Source organism: Heteronotia binoei, chromosome 14 (genome assembly GCF_032191835.1).
Source record: "Heteronotia binoei isolate CCM8104 ecotype False Entrance Well chromosome 14, APGP_CSIRO_Hbin_v1, whole genome shotgun sequence".
Taxonomy (NCBI): domain Eukaryota; kingdom Metazoa; phylum Chordata; class Lepidosauria; order Squamata; family Gekkonidae; genus Heteronotia; species Heteronotia binoei.
In genome coordinates, this window is record NC_083236.1 from 67958840 (window position 1) to 67978848 (window position 20009).

At 48.4% G+C, this 20009-nt stretch overlaps 1 protein-coding gene across 2 annotated transcripts in view; it reads left to right on the top strand.

Moving 5' to 3' along the window:
• The window catches only part of BANP (BTG3 associated nuclear protein), a 303621-nt gene that overhangs the window by 164452 nt on the left and 119160 nt on the right, over window positions 1-20009 (top strand). For both annotated transcript variants that reach the window (XM_060253627.1, XM_060253628.1), the window contains exon 11: window positions 1110-1154. In XM_060253627.1, the coding sequence (XP_060109610.1) occupies window positions 1110-1154 (45 nt within the window). The remainder of the gene's footprint in view (window positions 1-1109; window positions 1155-20009) is intronic.

Sequence of the window (20009 nt, forward strand, 5' to 3'; positions counted from 1 at the left end):
GGGATAATAAAGCCAGACACAAAGTCTTAGGAAACTGAAAGGGACTTTATGAACATAAGAAAAGCCCTGCTGGATCAGGCCAGTGGTCCATCCGGTCTAGCATCCCGTCTCATATAGCAGCCAATCAGTTGTCCCGGACAGCTAGACGAAAACAAGGCCCCTCCCCTGCTCCTGACTCCCCAGCCTTCGTGCTCAGAGGTTTGCTGCCCCTGAATATGGAGGTTTCCTTTCGTCATCACAGCTGGGGTTGAGGGCTTCTGGCTTAGCAAAACCAGAGGGCATGATGCAGAATGAACACTTTGGCTTGATGTGGTCAGAATTACAGCAAAGAATGCCAGTATGGAGAATCTATGCCTGTAGCTAGGACCATTCCCCACAGTTTAAATTACAGTTTTAAGTTCTAGAACAAAGTTAGGGTCAAGTTTCACCTTTAAGACTAACAAAGTTTTATTCAGAATGGAAGCTTTCGTGTGCTTTAAGCACACTTCATCAGATGAGGGATCGGGTACAGTGAGCAGAGAGCTACATAGAGCTGGTAGGCAGTGGTTTAGAATGCAAAATGGTACAAATTTAAGATCCAGTGACAGAATAGTAAAATTAGCAGCATAGCAAAATTAACAAATTGAGCAAACCTTTGATCTGGGTAACATGAGTGTGAGAAACTAATAAAATAGTAACAAGTCAAAATGTGAGAATGTCTGTCAACCACTCTATTGTTATAAGCCTGGGCCAAATTGAGTGCATTTCTTTCTCAGAAGTTTTTCCCAACCAACTAATTTACCTTTTAACATGTAACATGCATATAGTTTGCCATTAGAAGAAAAATACATTAAAATATAGTGGAAGATGGGTTTAGTATATGTAATGAAATAAACAGCCAATATCCCTATTTGAGTATATCGATACAGCTAAAAGAGAAATACATTGGACAGTTTTAAGTACTGTTTTTTTCTGCCTGAAGCGCAGTTATTATAAAGAGGTTCTAAAACGAGTGAATTCCCCAAAGGAATCCACCGCGAGGAGCACTTGTAAGTTCCAAATATGCATCTCTTTGTGAGGCTCTATGATTCCTGGCGGCTTTACAATTTGCTTATTAATTTCTTTTTCAGGGTAACTTGCAGATACACCAGGTTCATGTCGGACAAGACGGGCAGGTAGGAATTCACTTCACGAGCAGCGCTGAGGTTTGCCGTTTACCATCAGGTGCTGCCTGCAAACTGCTAAGAAAGATTTTGGTTTTTTGCTGGGATGTTTTGTGCAGTAGACGGATGATTGCAAACGTCTCTCTTTAGCGTTGATGTATCCTAAATGTCCTTGCGTTTTGGCTTCCTCAATGTGCTAAATGAAAACGACGTTGCTCTTCTCCGTTTTGGTTGTCGGCGTGGCCAGATGTGGTCAACAAATGTTGCCGACATGGGGATGCATGACGCGAAGATGGAAACAGTCATTTGACTTAATCATCATCGTGAGAAAGAGAGGCTGTTCACATCTGCTTTCGTTTATATCAGTAACTTCAAAACTTCCTTGCTGTGGGTGTCTGGTTGGGGTTATTAGTTTGAAGTATTCTGCACATGCTCCAAGCAGCTTTCTTCTCCCCAATTTCTTGGTGCCATGCAGAACATCTCAGAACTATGACCTGATTCTGTCGCTTCCTATGAAATACCTTTGTTTTACTATGGGAACTTATGGTCAGGGGACAACAATCTAAGTGTGAATGTACCTAGGGGACCTTTGAATCCAGTTTCTTGCATTCCGAAGTGCAGTATTGTCTTGGGACCATTCCAAACCGCAACAAACTGTTGTTGTGATCTGCAAGCCAGTCATATCTATGAATGTCCTTTTTCTGGAGTTTCTGAGTTCAAGCCTTCATGGGGGGATTGTATGTTCAGCTTCTTTTGCATTATGTTGCTGCCACCCCCACCCCGTGCTGTTTTTTTTTTTTTTTTTCTCATCCTGGTAGTTGCACTGAATTTAGGTCTCGTTTTTCTGGCATGATAATACATGGAACCTATGAAACCCTGCCAAGAAGAACTCTTTCTCCCTACCTCCACATGTGTTCTATTAGCTCGACGTTTCACATTTCAGCGCACGTTTAATAAAAATACCAAACTGCAGAAATAATTAAGCTTACTCTATTAACTAATGGAGCGCATAGGAGTCCTCAGAACAATGGAAAGGGTTTTGCACTTGGCAGTAGGTATGGATTCCTAGAGGTTTCCTCATTGTCTATCTTTGCCCTCACTTGACCTCCTCCTCGTCATCGCGCTGAGCTTCAGGGAGGGCCCAATCCCCGCATGGCCTTGCTGTGTGCCTCCCACGCGAGGCATGTGGAGACACAGCCCCAGTGTCCCCTGGGAGGAGGCAAGAGGAGAGGACATTGTTTGCGATAATCAACGCCCCTCTCCTCTTTTCTCTGCCGTTTCCGTCTTGCGTCCAGGCGGTAGCCCCCCATCCCTATTTAGAAAGAGCTTAAAGTGATCCTAGAAAAACAGCATATGGCCAAAGACTTTCGTTTCGTTCAGCCCACTCAGCGCTCAAATTCTGGCTTTTTCCAGAAGCTGTAATGTGTGCTGCTGGAATAGAGAGAAAATGGAAGTCTGGGGGGCAGCAGCCTTCAGGTTTTCTGCTCTCTGGCGTTGGCGGTCCTCGGTTTAGAATTGGGATACATTTTGAATCAAATTGGGACTGATTTTTCCAGCCCTGAAACAGCAATATTGGGTTCCTGTCTTAACCAGGGGCACAATTTGTTAGGGACATCCTTTACAAGGACGCTACTAAAATCGACACAAGTAGTCCTAAAGATGAGCTAGTTTTGAGTTCTGTAGCAACTGTAGGACCAACAAGATTTCCCAGGAATAAGCTTGTGGGAGTCTTTAACTCTCGGAAGGTCTCTTAAGGGGCAACTGGACTCAAATCTGGCTGTGTCACTAAAGGGAAGACAAGCAAGCTCCAAAGGTTTCAAGAGAAGATGATGGATGATATTGGATTTATATCCCACCCACCACTCTGAATCTCAGAGTCTCATAGCGGTTCACAGTCTCCTTTACCTTCCTCCCCCCACAACAGACACCCTGTGAGGTGGGTGGGGCTGAGAGAACTCTCACAGCAGCTGCCCTTTCAAGGACAAGCTCTGCCAGAGCTGTGGCTGACCCAAGGCCTGATGTTCAGTGGTTGTTTTTCAAGGTGATCCCAGGCAAGCCTGATCTCTAAGCAAGGTCAGCCCAGGCAAGTCTTTGGGGGGGGGGAGATTTCCAAAGAGCCCCAGGGCTGTGATGCGAAGACAGGCTACGAGCAGACCACTCCTGAACGTCTCTTGCCTTGAAAACTGCGGAGAGTTCCTATAAATCAGCTGTGACTTGTCAGCACTTCCCACCACGACTTGGGTGGAATTTAAGGTCACCTTAATGTAGTGTCGTAAGAGCCCCGTGGTGCAGAGTGGTAAAGCTGCAGTACTGCAGTTGGAGCCCTCACTGCCACAGGAGGTGGTGGCGGCTACAAGCATAGCCAGCTTTAAGAGGGATTGGATAAAAATATGGAGCAGAGGTCCATCAGTGGCTATTAGCCACAGTATATATATGTATGTGTGTGTGTGCGTATACATACACACATATATTGGCCACTGTGTGACACAGAGTGTTGGACTGGATGGCCTGATCCAACATGGCATCTCTTATGTTCTTATGCTCACGACCTGAGTTCGATCCCGGCAGAAACTGGGTTCAGGTAGCCGGCTCCAGGTTGACTCAGCCTTCTTCCTTCCGAGGTCGCTCAAAGGAGTCCCCAGCTTGCTGAGGGGAAAGTGTAGAGGACTGGGGAAGGCAATGGCAAGCCACCCTGTAAAAAAGTCTGCCGTGAAAACGTGAAAGCAACGTCAACCCAGAGTCGGAAATGACTGGTGCTTGCACAGCGGACTACCTTTTTTTTTTTTTTTAATGTAGTATTAAGAAGAAGAAGACGACTGCAGATTTATACCTCACCCTTCTCTCTGAATCTGAGACTCAGAATGGCTTACAATCTCCTATATCTTCTCCCCGCACAACAGACACCCTGTGAGGTGGTGGGGCTGAGAGAGCTCTCCCAGAAGCTGCCCTTTCAAGGACAGAGTCTCAGAGCGGCTCACCATCTCCTTTCCCTTCCTCCCCCACAACAGACACCCTGTGAGGTGGGTGGGGCTGGAGAGGGCTCTCACAGCAGCTGCCCTTTCAAGGACAACCTCTGCCAGAGCTATGGCTGACCCAAGCCCATGCTAGCAGGTGCATGTGGAGGAGTGGCAAATCAAACCCGGTTCTCCCAGATAAGAGTCCGCACACTTAACCACTACACCAAACTGGCTCTCTTAATAGTGGACAAGCGAGGGATATTCTCCCCTCTTCGAAAGAGGGGCATGTCAGCTGTTGAGTCGAATCCCCCAATGCCCCTCCCACTAACATAGGAGTCTTACCTCCAATTGAAGGGGTCTTGTGGTGGCAGAGAAAAGCTTCTCACTTAACTGTGTGGAGAAGAGGGAGCTGACTCATTATTTTGTCACTGACATTATGTTCTACGTTTCCTTGAAAGAGCCAGAGAACCAGTTTGGTATGGTGGTGAAGTGTGCGGACTCTTATCTGGGAAAACCAGGTTTGATTCCCCACTCCTCCACTTGCACCTGCTGGCATGGCCTTGGGTCAGCCATAGCTCTCACAAGGGTTGTCCTTGAAAGGGCAGCTTCTGGAAGAGCTCTCTCAGGCCCCACCCCATCCCACAGGGTGTCTGTTGTGGGGGAGGAAGATATAGGAGATTGTAAGCTGCTCTGAGCCTCTGATTCAGAGAGAAGGGCGGGGTAGAAATCTGCGGTCTTCTTCTTTCTGCCCTTGTGTGCAGCAGTCTGTGCCTGCCGGAGCTCAGTGGAGTGTTCCAGAGCAGCACGAAAGCCGCACGCAGTATTTGCATCACCAGTGCTTTCACCTGGGCCGCTGACCTCATTCCCGCTTTATTCCAAAATCCGACTCCATCCTCACAGGGTGTCTGTTGTGTTGGGGAGGAAGATATAGGAGGTTGCTTTTGCTGCCACGGTGAACTGTGCCCTGCTCAGCTCTCCTGGCTCTGGCTGCCACTGATGACGCTTTGCCAACTCAGCCATGGCAAAAAGAAAATGAAAAAGCCCTATATGGCCGAGGACCTGTCTACCTTAGGGACCATCTCTCCCCATATGAACCCCAGAGAGCACTGAGGTCAGCTGGAAAGAACTTGCTGGACTATCCCCCGGGCCGAGAGAGGTAAAGCTGCAGAGCACCCGGGATCGGGCTTTCTCTGCTATGGCTCCACGCCTATGGAACCAGCTTCCGGAGGATCTGCGGGCCCTGCGGGAATTGGAACAGTTCCGCAGGGCCTGCAAGACCACCCTCTTTCGATTGGCCTTCACCGACTAAGGGGGAAACTGCTAATGAAATTCGCCACCTGTATGATAGCACCAATATGTTAATTTTATTAAATTTATTGATTTTAGAGTTTTAGCAGAATTTTAATTAATGTGTTAATTAGTTTGTCTAAATACCTTGTAAACTAATGTATTGACTGTGTTGTTAGCTGCCCTGAGCCTGCTTCGGGGGGGGGGGGGGGGGGAGGGCGGGATATAAACAAAACTGATACGAATAAAATTGATAAAAAAGCAGACTGCATGCTGGAGGTCCCCTGGAAGCCGGGGCAGCAGGGGGGGTTTGCCTGGATGTCGGGGGGGGGCAGTGCCCCCACAGGCTCTGTTTTTTGCTCCCAAGACTCTGCAGCTTAGAGGGAACATCGCTTGTGGGTTTTTTTTTTTAAAGCCAGACTGCACTGATGCGTTCTCACTCAGGATATGGGGGAATATATTTCACATCCCTGGGAGCCAGCATCCCACGTTTCGGTGCCAGATCCGCAGAGGGCTGAACAAATAAATATTTCTAATTCTTGGGCACCAGCCCTCAATCTGCAGGCAGCAGGCTTCCTGGGAGCTTTCCAGCCCCGTCCTCACGGGCCTTTTTTTGCAGCTGGGATTGTGCCAGCCCCTTGCTCCTTCCCTCACGTTTGCCCGAGTCTCAGCACCCTCCAGCAGTGATGCAAGGCCTTTCTGTTTGGGCATGGCGAGTCGTGATCCGTGCTTGAGGCCAAGGTGGGGGGGGCCGGGAAAACATTCCCGAGGCCTGTGAAATTTGCAGGGAAGTCTCTCACCAAACATGTTAATGTCGTCACGCGAGAGACAAAATGCAGCTCAGGATTGGTATATGGTGTTCTGTCCTCTTGAGGTTGCTTCAGAGAACAGCCATGTTGGTCCACAGCAGAACAGCTAGATTCAAGCCCAGGAGCACTTTAGAAACCATTAGGGTTTGTAGAATGTTTCGGGCTCAAGTGCCGTGTTCTACTGGAGAAAGTTTTCCTTCCAGACGTTTCGTTCTCGGCTGCGGAGAACATCCTCAGTGGCGTTGCAGCCGGAGCAGGCGCTCTGACCTTCTTGGCTGCTTGGCTCACTCAATGCACAGCAGCCAAGAAGGTCAGAGCGCCTGCTCCGGCTGCAACGCCACTGAGGATGTTCTCCGCAGCTGAGAACGAAACGTCTGGAAGGAAAACTTTCTCCAGTAGAACACGGCACTTGAGCCCGAAACATTCTACAAACCCTAGTGATGATGCCAGCTGTGAAAACCTGAAATCTTTGACTTTAGAAACCAATGAAATTTTTTGGGGGGTCTGTGCTTTTGTTTGATAAAGGGAGATTTGACTCTGGAAAACTTCAATCCCCCCCACCCCCAAATGTGTAAGACCAACAAAGTTTTATTTGGAATGTTAGCTTTCGTATGCATGCATACTTCCTCTGACGAGGGAATGGGGTACAGTGAGTGGAACTTACATATAGCTGGTGGGTAGTGGTGAAGAAGAAGAAGAAGAAGAAGAAGAAGAGGAAGAAGAAGAAGAAGAAGATATTGGATTTATATCCCGCCCTCCACTCCGAAGAGTCTCAGAGCGGCTCACAATCTCCTTTCCCTTCCTCCCCAACAACAGACACCCTGTGAGGTAGATGAAGATATTGGATTTATATCCCGCCCTCCACTCCGAAGAGTCTCCGAGCGGCTCACAATCTCCTTTACCTTCCTCCCCCACAACAGACACCCTGTGAGGTAGATGAAGATATTGGATTTATATCCTGCCCTCCACTCCGAAGAGTCTCAGAGCGGCTCACAATCTCCTTTACCTTCCTCCCCCACAACAGACCCCCTGTGAGGTAGATGAAGATATTGGATTTATATCCTGCCCTCCACTCCGAAGAGTCTCAGAGCAGCTCACAATCTCCTTTCCCTTCCTCCCCCACAACAGACCCCCTGTGAGGTAGATGAAGATATTGGATTTATATCCCGCCCTCCACTCAGAAGAGTCTCAGAGCAGCTCACAATCTCCTTTCCCTTCCTCCCCACAACAGACACCCTGTGAGGTAGATGAAGATATTGGATTTATATCCCGCCCTCCACTCTGAAGAGTCTCAGAGCGGCTCACAATCTCCTTTACCTTCCTCCCCCACAACAGACACCCTGTGAGGTGGGTGGGGCTGGAGATGGCTCTCACAGCAGCTGCCCTTTCAAGGACAACCTCTGCCAGAGCTATGGCTGACCCAAGGCCATTTCAGCAGGTGCAAGAGGAGGAGTGGGGAATCAAACCCGGTTCTCCCAGATAAGAGTCCACACACTTAACCACTACACCAAAGAAGAAGAAGATATTGGGTTTATATCCTGCCCTATATTCTGAATCTCAGAGTGGTCACAATCTCCTTTACCTTACCGCCCCGCCCCACCACACACAACAGACACCTTGTGAGGTAGGTGGGGCTAAGAGATCTCTAACAGCAGCTGCTCTTTCAAGGACAACTCCTACGAAAACTGTGGCTGACCCATGGTCATTCCAGCAGGATATAAAGTGATACAAAGTAACAAACAAATTGAAAGACCATTTGGTCTGGGTAGCATTTGCGTGAGAAACCAATGAAAGGTAATAAAAGTTGCCTGTTAATTGTTCTTCCTACTAGTCTCGGTAAAACAAAAGGACTTGTATTTACTAGTGATGTTCTTGCCCACCTAATTTACTTTTTAACATGTAACATACATTATAAACATCGTTCTCTACATTATAAACATCATTCTAGTTTGCCATCAGGAAAAAAACACATTAAAATATCCTTAACCCATTTTCACCACATTTTAGCATGTTCTTTTTTCGTAATGGCAAAATAGAATGATGTTCGTAATTTGTATCACTTTACATTCTTAACCACTACCCACCAGCTATACGTAAGTTCTGCCTGACGGCGCTTCGCTAACAGCGTCGGGCAGGGTCAAGAGCCTAGGGGTGCTGTTGGAGCCTTCGTTGACGATGGAGGCTCAGATAGCAGCCACTGCCAAGTCCGCGTTTTTTCATCTTAGGCGGGCGAGGCAGTTGGCCCCCTTCCTGGAACGTGACGACCTGGCAACAGTGATCCATGCTACGGTCACCTCGAGGCTGGACTACTGTAATGCCCTCTACATGGGGCTACCCTTGTGCCGGACCCGGAAGCTGCAGTTGGTGCAGAACGCTGCTGCCCGGCTATTATTAGGGCTCCCTAGATGGGAGCACATTCGGCCGGGGCTCCAGAGTCTGCACTGGCTGCCAGTAATATCCCGAGTCCGGTACAAGGTGTTGGTCATCACCTTTAAAGCCCTATATGGCCTAGGACCTGCCTACCTTAGGGACCGTCTCTCCCCACACGTTCCCCAGAGAGTACTACGCTCAGGCTCACAAAACCTGTTGGTAGTCCCCGGGCCAAAGGAGGCCCGTCTAAAATCCACCAGGGACCGGGCCTTCTCAACAACGGCACCTTACTGGTGGAACCAGCTGCCGGAAGAGGTACGGGCCCTGCGGGATCTAGGGCAATTCCGCAGGGCCTGTAAGACAGTCCTCTTCCGGCAGGCCTATGACATTAACTGACAATGAAAACATCCTGGATGGAACAAAATGTATTTATAGGCCGCCGGTTTTAATTATCCTATTTTATCCTGCTTTTTATTAACCTATAGTTTAATTGTATTTTAAATGTTTCAATCTGAAGTTGTCTAATTTATCATGTTGTAAGCCGCCCTGAGACACTTAGGTGAGAAGGGCGGGGTATAAATCTTAATATAAATAAAATAAATAAATAAATAAACTGTACCCCATTCCCTCGGCTGAAGAAGTCTGCCTGCATACATAAGCTTGCATTCTGAATAAAACTTTGTCGGTCTTAAAGGTGCCGCTGGACTCCTGCTTTGTCCTGTTGCTTCAGACTGACACGGCTGCCCGCCTGGATCTACCCCCCCAAATATAGTTAGATGGACTCGAATCTAGCTTATTAAGGTTGTTACTTGCCCTGAGGATGTGTAGATGGGGCAGTGCAGAAAATACACTGCATTCAAATGCAAACCTTTTCATTTCGGCTTTAAAACGCATTTCAAATGCAATTTGCAACGTGTTTTTAAACCGAAATAACAAGGTTTCCAAGCACCCCAAGGCGGCGGTGACGATTCTCTTTTCTAACCGGGCGGTTGCAGTGGAGAGGGTGCATTAAATTGCAACAGGATGTATTTTGAAAACAGTATCTTGAATGCCCACTGCGGAAAATACATTTTTATTGTGTTATAGGAATATCAGAATGCGTCTTATGTTTTGGCCTGCCGCAGCACTTCTGCCCCGAGTTCCAAGAACTTCTTTCTGGACGCTTCTTCCTTGCATGTGACCAATAGAGGGCAGTGGTGCTGAAATCATTGTGAATGACTTTTCTAAAAGTTTGGGAGGAAAGACAGAGAGACTCTCAGCTGCCGACACTGGTCATCTCATGCAGGGTGTTTGTAGGTTAACTTGTGCTATGGGGACAGGGGCGTTCAGGAGTTGGTTGTTCCAGCTACACCGCTGACAGAGGCTCTTTCTCCTTTTTGTGTACACGAAACCCCGGACTCCTGCGCCAGCTGTGGAGCGGGCTGGAAAAGCCTGTTTTCCTGTTTCAGCACATCTGCTTTGAATAATCAAAGGAGAGAAACAAACAAGATAGTTCGAAGAAAAACAACAAAATGAAAAACTAAGCTCCATGCAGCTGAAACTAAGAAACTGTTTGCCCCTTCTTTGTGTGTGTGTGTGTGTTGGGGGGAGGTGATTTTCAAAAGAGAGAAATTAGCATCGAAATCTGCAGCGTGCTGATAAATTATTGCAGATAGGTCTTGTAAGATTTGGCCTGCTTTTTAGAAGTGGAACTATTAAAGTCAAGTGAAACAGAGCAAAACAGCATTGTTAGGTATGGTAGACAGAGTGGCTTTCATACGAAATTATCTGGAATTCTTTTTCTTCAGCCAAATGGCTTACTGATAAACACTGTAGCTAGCTTTTCGGTGGAAGTCTAGAGACATTTCTTTGGGAGCAAGCCCCACTGAAGTGACCTGGGTAGGATTCCGCGCAGAGTTGCTTAGGATGGCTCTTTTAGCCTTCCCTGAATTGGAAGTTTCCTTGTTCCTGCGTCGTTGGCAGTTGCTTGCTGAGACAGCCAGTTTGGTGTCACATTTAAGAGTGGCGGACTCTAATCTGGAGAACCAGGTTTGATTCCGCAACCCTCCACATGCAGCTGCTGAGTGACTTTGGGTCAGCCACAGTTCTTGCAGAGCTGTTCTCTCAAGAGCAGTTTTCTCAGTGCTCTCTCAGCCCCACCTACCTCACAGGGCATCTGTAGTCGGGAGAGGAAGGGAAGGAGATTGTAAGCCGCTCTGAGAATCCAAGTGAAGGGTGGGCTACATACAGGGCTGTAGTCAGGATTTCATGTTTGATGGGGCCCACTGCATGTTATTTGGGGGTGGGGGGGCACCCAGTTTGGCGGCCCAAGGCTCTCGGCACTGTAAGCTGCCTTGAGTCCCACAAGCTAACCTCCCTTTGTCTGGGCAGTCACAGCAGCTCTGCTCCCCCACCCCTATCTTGTGTGCCCCTCTCTCAGAGAGACAATGACTTCTTGACTCTTCCTCCCCCCCCGCTCTTTGCTCTGCATGGTGTGTTAGGGAAGGGGAGAGAAAAAGCAAAAAGGCCTTCAGCAATGCTACTACTTGTTCAGAGTGGTGGTGAGCAAAGAGGACGAATTGGGGGGCTCTCCAATGGAGGGGCCATACAGTTGGAAGGGGGGGGGGGTTCCCAGGCCCCACTGTAGCTACGGGCCTGGGTATAAATTCAGTCTCCTCCTCTCCTTTCTCCTCCTTGCAATCCAGAATTCCCTAAGGCAGGGGTGGCCAACGGTAGCTCTCCAGATGTTTTTTTGCCTACAACTCCCATCAGCCCCAGCCATTGGGCATGCTGGCTGGGGCAGATGGGAGTTGTAGGCAAAAAAAATATCTGGAGAGCTACCGTTGGCCACCCCTGCCATAGGGCATTATGCCCTCGCTGGCCAGGAGCTTCACTTGGCAATCCGCTTTTGCAGTCACTTCAGTGTCAGGCAAATAAATAAATAAAAATAAATAAATAAATAAATTTGCATGCGGGCATCTGAGCGAACGGGGGAAACCCTGCTAGTGCAAGTCTCTGTGCGCCCTGCAAAGCTTGCCTGTGCTGCAAATCTCGGGCTCTTACGGCTGACTTTAACAGATTAAAAAAAAAAATCTGTCTTCCAATACAGTAAATAATGACTGAGTGGTTTGATTATCGAAAAATGTATTTGCAACTCAGTAAATAATTACTGACTGCAAATACATTTTTGGATAATTTGTCATTATATATGGTCGTTTTCCCACTGACCTTACTCCGGAGCGACGTCCCTCTTCACCGTGCAGCATCTGCGCGGATTTCGCACTAACTGCTCCGCAGAACCTGGAAGAGCCGCAAAGTCCCGCGGCTTTTGCGTCGCAAATGTAAACTGGTTTTTGGCGGTTTCCATTTGCGACGCAAAAGGTCGGGAACTTCCTGGTTCCTTGGAGCAGCCTCGGAGCAGTTGGTGGGAAATCCGCGCAGACGCTGCGCGGTGAAGAGGGACGTCGCTCCGAGGTAAGCTCAGTGGGAAAATGGCCTATGTTTCAGTCAAAGTGAGGGAAATGCAAGACACGAGGCCCTTCACTCTGTATCTCTGGCTTCTCAGAAAAAGCAGATTTCTGGGAGAAAGGATCTTTTTTTGTGGTGGTCTTTGGCGTACCTTTCTCTTGTTATATGCACCCAGAACCATCACTTAACCTTTTGGCATCTGGCCGAATCTGACCTGTGATATCGTGCTTTTAAGAGAATGTGAGATTCTTTTTTAACCTCTACTTTTCTGCAGCTCTTTAGCTATACCTTTAATTGCTCGTAGGCCTATATATGTGGCTTATTTTATTTGTGTCAGGTTTTTATCCGGTCAGCTGCCTTGGAGGATTTATGTCAGAAAATCGGATAGACACTTCGGAAATAAATACATTTTGCAATTGACACAAGAAGAGGGGAGGCAGTTTCTGCTGTGTCTCAATTCTGGCTGCAGCTTCAGGTGTGCACTGGGGGTGGGTGGGTGGAGGCCGACTCTCAGAAGTGGGGGATGGGGCATTCAAGAGGTGGCAAAATCCTTTCAGTTAACCAACCCATTGCGCGTTTAATGGGATCCAGACCAATGGTGCAGGAACCGTCCCAATGAAGGGTTCCACACGATCAGTTTTTCCAGTGGCACAATTTTTAATTTGATGTAATTTAATTTGCGATTTATATCCCGCCATATCCCGCGAGGCGGACTCAGGGCGGCTTACAGCAGTGAAAACATTACAATCACAATAAGTAAAGCAGATCAAATTAAGCATATCAAAATTAAACTATCTCATAAATATAAAACACATAGATTAAAGCAAAAGGATCAAAATTCGGATGATTGGCACGACATTGGACAACGACAATGACATTGGATTTATATCCCGCCCTCCACAGAGTCTCAGAGCGGCTCACAATCTCCTTTCCCTTCCTCCCCCACAACAGACACCCTGTGAGGTAGATGAAGATATTAGATTTATATCCTGCCCTCCACTCCGAAGAGTCTCAGAGCAGCTCACAATCTCCTTTCCCTTCCTCCCCCACAACAGACACCCTGGGAGGTAGATGAAGATATTGGATTTATATCCCGCCCTCCACTCCGAAGAGTCTCAGAGCGGCTCCACAATAGACACCCTGTGAGGTAGATGAAGATATTGGATTTATATCCCGCCCTCCACTCCGAAGAGTCTCAGAGCGGCTCACAATCTCCTTTACCTTCCTCCCCCACAACAGACCCCCTGTGAGGTAGATGAAGATATTGGATTTATATCCCGCCCTCCACTCCGAAGAGTCTCAGAGCGGCTCACAATCTCCTTTCCCTTCCTCCCCCACAACAGACACCCTGTGAGGTAGATGAAGATATTGCATTTATATCCCGCCCTCCACTCCGAAGAGTCTCAGAGCGGCTCACAATCTCCTTTACCTTCCTCCCCCACAACAGACCCCCTGTGAGGTAGATGAAGATATTGGATTTATATCCCGCCCTCCACTCCGAAGAGTCTCAGAGCGGCTCACAATCTCCTTTACCTTCCTCCCCCACAACAGACCCCCTGTGAGGTAGATGAAGATATTGGATTTATATCCCGCCCTCCACTCCAAAGAGTCTCAGAGCGGCTCACAATCTCCTTTCCCTTCCTCCCCCACAACAGACACCCTGTGAGGTAGATGAAGATATTGGATTTATATCCCGCCCTCCACTCGGAAGAGTCTCAGAGCGGCTCACAATCTCCTTTCCCTTCCTCTCCCACAACAGACACCCTGTGAGGTGGGTGGGGCTGGAGAGGGCTCTCACAGCAGCTGCCCTTTCAAGGACAACCTCTGCCAGAGCTATGGCTGACCCAAGGCCATTCCAGCAGGTGCAAGTGGAGGAGTGGGGAATCAAACCCAGTTCTCCCAGATAAGAGTCCGCACACTTAACCACTATTCCAACTGGCTCGCCTGAGACCACAATTCAAACCGTTAGTATAGCTTCAGCTAATTGGCTCAAGAGGAATGAGGAGTGACCTCCCCCAGTTCCCCCTCCTCAACATAACCCTGTTGTGCATAGATTTTTGACTGCACGAGTCCCATAACGTCTGGCATGGTCTTTTTCTGGAATTTTTTTTAAAAAACCTGGCAAAACCCAACTCCAAATACCTTTATTGGCATAGAAATTAAAAAGTACAGTATAGCAAATTTACATGGAGTTTCAGCTATAAAAACCAGTCAGACGTCAAGAAGGGGAGCTAGCCTTTTGCTCCCTGATTGTTATGGCAGCCAAAAGCTACTTTGCAACCAGGCTTGTGATATGGGAACATTGGTCAGCTAGCAGAAAAAAACTAACTTCCCTTCAGGTAATCCCTAAAAATTAGACAGAATGGGTTTGATTTATACAGTTCCACGCTTCCCCATAAAAATCACAATGAAATAAGACATGGGCGACCGTTTCAAGGTACCTACCATTACATGAGCAGACTCTATCCTGATAAGGAATGTTGGCAAACCTCTCAGACAGTACCTCTGAGGGTAGAACATTGAGTCTTGCTAACATAAAAGAGCGGCGTAACTGGGATGAAGTAATCTGGGAAAGGTAGGCAGCAGGCAGCCCATGATCTGGGCAGATACCAAATGCTAAAGGGGAAACAAGTTTTATGTCCAGAAGAGCAAAGGAACTGTTTCTCAATATCTAAGATCCTCTGCTTCAGGATTAGGAATGCCTGCGTTTCACTTAGCATACAGAGGTTGTCCAGCTCACTGAGTTTGCGGTTCGGTGCTGGTAGCAGAATCCTGGACTTTTCCTTCCCCAGTTTATCAAAACCTACATTTAAATGTAAAATATGACTGATGTATGAGAAATCAGAGCTGAAGACTCTGGAGAAGAACTCTTTTCTCATCCTTGGACGTGGGTGGTAGCAGTTGTTGAAATAGCAGCTAGCTTTAGTGCAGCATTTTACAAGTTGCTTAAGCCATTTACAGTGAAGATTTATAGGACTGTCCTTTGCTGTTTCAAGATTAAAATGGAATTCTATCTGTGTCAATATAGAGGATTCCTTTAAATGTTTTTTTTTTAAAGCGGATTAAGAAGGCATCTCCAATGTACATATTTCTGTCCAGTGTGCAAGTCTTTTTTCTTCTTCTTTCCCCAAACTATTTGTCGTGGCAGGGAAAGCGCAGAAAGCACCATCCTCCGTCAGAAATTTCTGCTTTGCAATAACAGCTCCGGGTGCAGTATAATGGCTTGTGATACTCAGTTGAATGTAAAACGTCCGGTACAGGTTATTAAATTTGATGACCGTGCTGCAGAATACTTCATGCCTTAATGGGAACGGTGGATGTGCGAGGGCAGTTTTTCACCAACACCAGAGAGTGACTCACACTGTAGCTCTGGTACTAGGGAAGCTTTAAGCCGCTGGGCACTCTGTACGCTCTCCAGAGTGGGGAACAGAAACTGGTGTAGTCTTCAGGCTGGAATGTGATTTGCTGAGTGTCTTTAACTCAGAGCCTGCCTGCCCAACCAACACACTATCTAGAGGAGGATAAGTATGTGCTGCGTAGCAGTTAGAACCAGGCCTGTAGCCACAGGGGGGCCTGTGGAGGCATAGCCCCCTGACTGAGGCCCACCCTCCCTTCCTTCCGCCATGGCTGGGCCAACGAAGTGTCAGCAGCCGGAGCTGGGAGAGCTGAGCAGGGCACAGCAGCAGGCGGAGGGGAGGGAGGTGAAGGAGCAGGAGTTGGAGGAAGCTGTGTGGAATGGGCTGGAGAGGGTTGTATAGAGCTGCAGGCTGCAAAGTGCCTGGGTGGGGGAGAGGGAGAACCCCCCCCCCCACTTGCTTGCAAAGTGCAATCCCTTCTTGACTTCAAAGTTTTAGGGTTGGCTGCCTTGACTTGGTCACTTTCAGAACCTCCAGCTTCAGCCCCTACCCCAGAAAGCTTCTGAGAAGCAGCAAGCCCTGCAGTGGATGGGAAAGGGGCCCCCCTGACTTTTTAAAAAGCCCCCCCCCCCAACTTTAAAATCCTGGCTACGGCCCTGGTTAGAACAGGGGTGTCGAACTCATTTGTTATGAGGGCCTGATCTGACATATAAATGAGACCTTGTTGGGCGGGGCCATGTCAGGCCAGGCCATGAGTGTCCCTCTTTAAGATTAGGTTGCAGAGAAATAAACTTTATAAAGGACACAGACAAACACAATTAAAGATTTTCTTTTTAAAAGTTACCCTTTGTGCCCACACACCTTCGGCATCACCGTTTTCAAGGTACAGATCAACACACAAAAGTTTACGCCGTGAAAGAGAAATGAAAAAAAAAATTACAGACGGTAATACAAAAGCAATGATTACTTCCCAAAAAGAATCCAATAGCAATCATAAAAGCTTTTGTACAGACGAGAAGAGCTGTGATCAGTCAGTAGGGCAGCTTCAGCGAGGTGTGGCTTTTTGGCTTTAAGTACTCGTTTTATTTCTTTAATTCGTTTCTCCCTTGCCTTCCTCCCTGGTTGGTGGGGACCCCAGGCAGTTGACATCCCTCTCTTCCTCTCCATTTTATCCTCGCAACAGCCCTGTGGGGTAGGTGCGGCTGAGAGAATGCGACTGGCCCAAGAGTACTCAGTAGGCTTCTGTGGCAGAGGGGGGACTTGAACTCGAGTCTCCCAGAGCCTGGCCTTACGTTCTACCCCAGGGGTGTCAAATGTGGCCCAGGGGCCGAATCACCCCCCCCCCCGGAGGGTTCCTATCAGGCCCCCAAGCAACTGGCTGTCATCTGCTTCCTTCTCCCTCTCTCTTGCTCCCTTCTGCATCACAGCTTGTTCTGTCAGGCTTGCTCAATTGCACAGAAACTACAGAACAAAGCCTCTGTTTTCTCCATTGGCTGAAGCTCCTCCCTTGGGGAGGAAGGGGTGGGGAGGCAGAGCTTGTTTTTTCAGGCTCTTTCAATCACACAGCAGAGCTACTGAGCCAAGCCGCTCTTCCTTCTATTGGCTGAGGCTCCTCCCCCTCCTGGTCCCCTGGGGAAGGAAGGAAAGAGCCAGAGCTTCCTTTGCCCATTTCCCTGGATCAAACGGGAGAGATACAAAGAAAGCATCTTTAAGACCAATGAGTGGTAACATTTTAATCAGGGCACCTGTGGAGGGTCCCATGAAAATGAAGGCTCACCTCTGCAGGGCCATCTCTCCTTATATGTCCCCTGAAGAGCTTTACACTCAAGTGAAGATCACATGACTAATCCCCTGACCAAAAGCCATCCACCTAACCTTGACCAGGACCAGAGCCTTTTTAGCTCTGGCCCCGGCCTGGGGCAACTTGCTCCCACTTGAGATCAGGGTCCTGCAGGATCTATTACAATTCTGCAGGGCCTGCAAAACAAGAGCCTTCGGTTGAGATGGTGGGTGTCTAATTATATCAGCCTCCCCTGCTGGTATTTGCCTATGCTGGGCCTTATGGCATTCCTGTGTCACTGGCAGCGATTCGGCCCACCTGTTCAAATTATTGCCCCCTGGCACTTACCGAGTACGAACTTCAGGCAGGGCCGGATTAACAATTAGGCCAAGTAGGCACTGGCCTATGGGCCCCCATATCTTTAGGGGCCCCGGGCCGGCTTTCCTCCCCAGTTTTCCCTCTGCTTCCAGCCCCCGGAGCCACGCACAGCCAGCAACTAAGCCGTTCTTTGCCTGATTTGCCTGGTGAGGTAGAGAAAGAAGTCCTTTTCTCCCTTTCTCACAATACGAGAACTCGTGGACATTCAATGAAATTGCTGAGCAGTCGGGTTAGAACTGATAAAAGGAAGTCCTTCTTCGCCCAATGGGCGATTAACATGTGGAATTCACTGCCACAGGAGGTGGTGATGACTGCAAGCATAGCTAGCTTCAAGAGGGGATTGGATAAGCATATGGAGCAGCAGTCCATCGGGGGCTATTAGCCACAGCGTATTGTTGGAACTCTGTCTGGGGCAGCGATGCTCTGTATTCTTGGGCAGGGGCACAGTGGGAGGGCTTCTAGCCCCACTGGTGGACCTCATGATGGCACTTGGTTTTTTTGGCCACTGTGTGACACAGAGTGTTGGACTGGAGGGGCCATTGGCCTGATCCAGCATGGCTTCTCTTATGTTCTTATGTGACACAGACTGTTGGACTGGATGGGCCACTGGCCTGATCTAACATGGCTTCTCTTATGTTCTGATGTGACACAGGGTGTTGGACTGGATGGGCCACTGGCCTGATCCAACAGGGCTTCTCTTATGTTCTGATGTGACACAGGGTGTTGGACTGGATGGGCCACTGGCCTGATCCAACAGGGCTTCTCTTATGTTCTGATGTGACACAGGGTGTTGGACTGGATGGGCCATTGGCCTGATCCAACAGGGCTTCTCTTATGTTCTTCTGTGACACAGAGTGTTGGACTGGATGGGCCTCTGGCCTGATCCAACAGGGCTTCTCTTATGTTCTTATGTGACACAGAGTGTTGGACTGGAGGGGGCACTGGCCTGATCCAACAGGGCTTCTCTTATGTTCTTCTGTGACACAGGGTGTTGGACTGGATGGGCCACTGGCCTGATCCAACAGGGCTTCTCTTATGTTCTGATGTGACACAGGGTGTTGGACTGGATGGGCCATTGGCCTGATCCAACAGGGCTTCTCTTATGTTCTTCTGTGACACAGAGTGTTGGACTGGATGGGCCTCTGGCCTGATCCAACAGGGCTTCTCTTATGTTCTTATGTGACACAGAGTGTTGGACTGGAGGGGGCACTGGCCTGATCCAACAGGGCTTCTCTTATGTTCTTCTGTGACACAGAGTGTTGGACTGGATGGGCCACTGGCCTGATCCAACAGGGCTTCTCTTATGTTCTTATGTGACACAGAGTGTTGGACTGGATGGGCCATTGGCCTGATCCAACATGGCTTCTCTTATGTTCTTCTGTGACACAGAGTGTTGGACTGGATGGGCCACTGGCCTGATCCAACAGGGCTTCTCTTATGTTCTTCTGTGACACAGAGTGTTGGACTGGATGGGCCACTGGCCTGATCCAACAGGGCTTCTCTTATGTTCTTATGTGACACAGAGTGTTGGACTGGATGGGCCATTGGCCTGATCCGTCATGGCTTCTCTTATGTTCTTCTGTGACACAGAGTGTTGGACTGGATGGGCCACTGGCCTTATCCAACAGGGCTTCTCTTATGCTCTTATGTGACACAGTGTTGGACTGGATGGGCCATTGGCCTGATCCAACATGGCTTCTCTTATGTTCTTCTGTGACACAGAGTGTTGGACTGGATGGGCCATTGGCCTGATCCGTCATGGCTTCTCTTATGTTCTTATCGTCACCAAGTTTGCCTCTCTCTGCCTCTCCCCTGCAGCTTTGTCTAAGGGACGTTTGAGAAGGTGCTCGCAGGTTGCAGTGGGGGCACTGGGTGGTGGGGAGGATGCTTCGACTCTGAGATAATTTCCAAACCCCGCCCCCGCCCAAGATTTTGACAGCTTAGGGGTCTCCACAGGGTTTAATCAGGCACTGACTTCAGGCGTATGAAATTATCTCGGTCGCCATCATGTTTTAAATGATTTAGTCATCTAAACTGGTATTCTATTTAAATGAGGCTCCTACTGTTTAAGCGGCCCTGTGGCACAGAGTGGTAAAGCAGCAGTACTGCTGTACTGTGGTCTGAACTCTGCTCACGACCTGAGTTCGATTCCGGCAGAAGCTGGGTTCAGGTAGCCGGCTCAATGTTGACTCAACCTTCCATCCTTCCGAGGTCAGTCAAATGAGGACCCAGCTTGCTGGGGGGAAAGTGTAGATGACTGGGGAAGGCAAGGGCAAACCACCCTGTAAAAATAATAATAGTATTTAATTTATATCCCGCCCTCCCTGCCAAAACAGGCTCAGGGCGGCTCACAACATAATATAAAATACAAAGATTACATAATAAAACTACAACCTACAACATTGTACAATTTCCTTAAAATTTCCTTAAAACCATCTTATTGAAACCAACAATTTCATGCGATCGTACTCGGTGCTGCATTT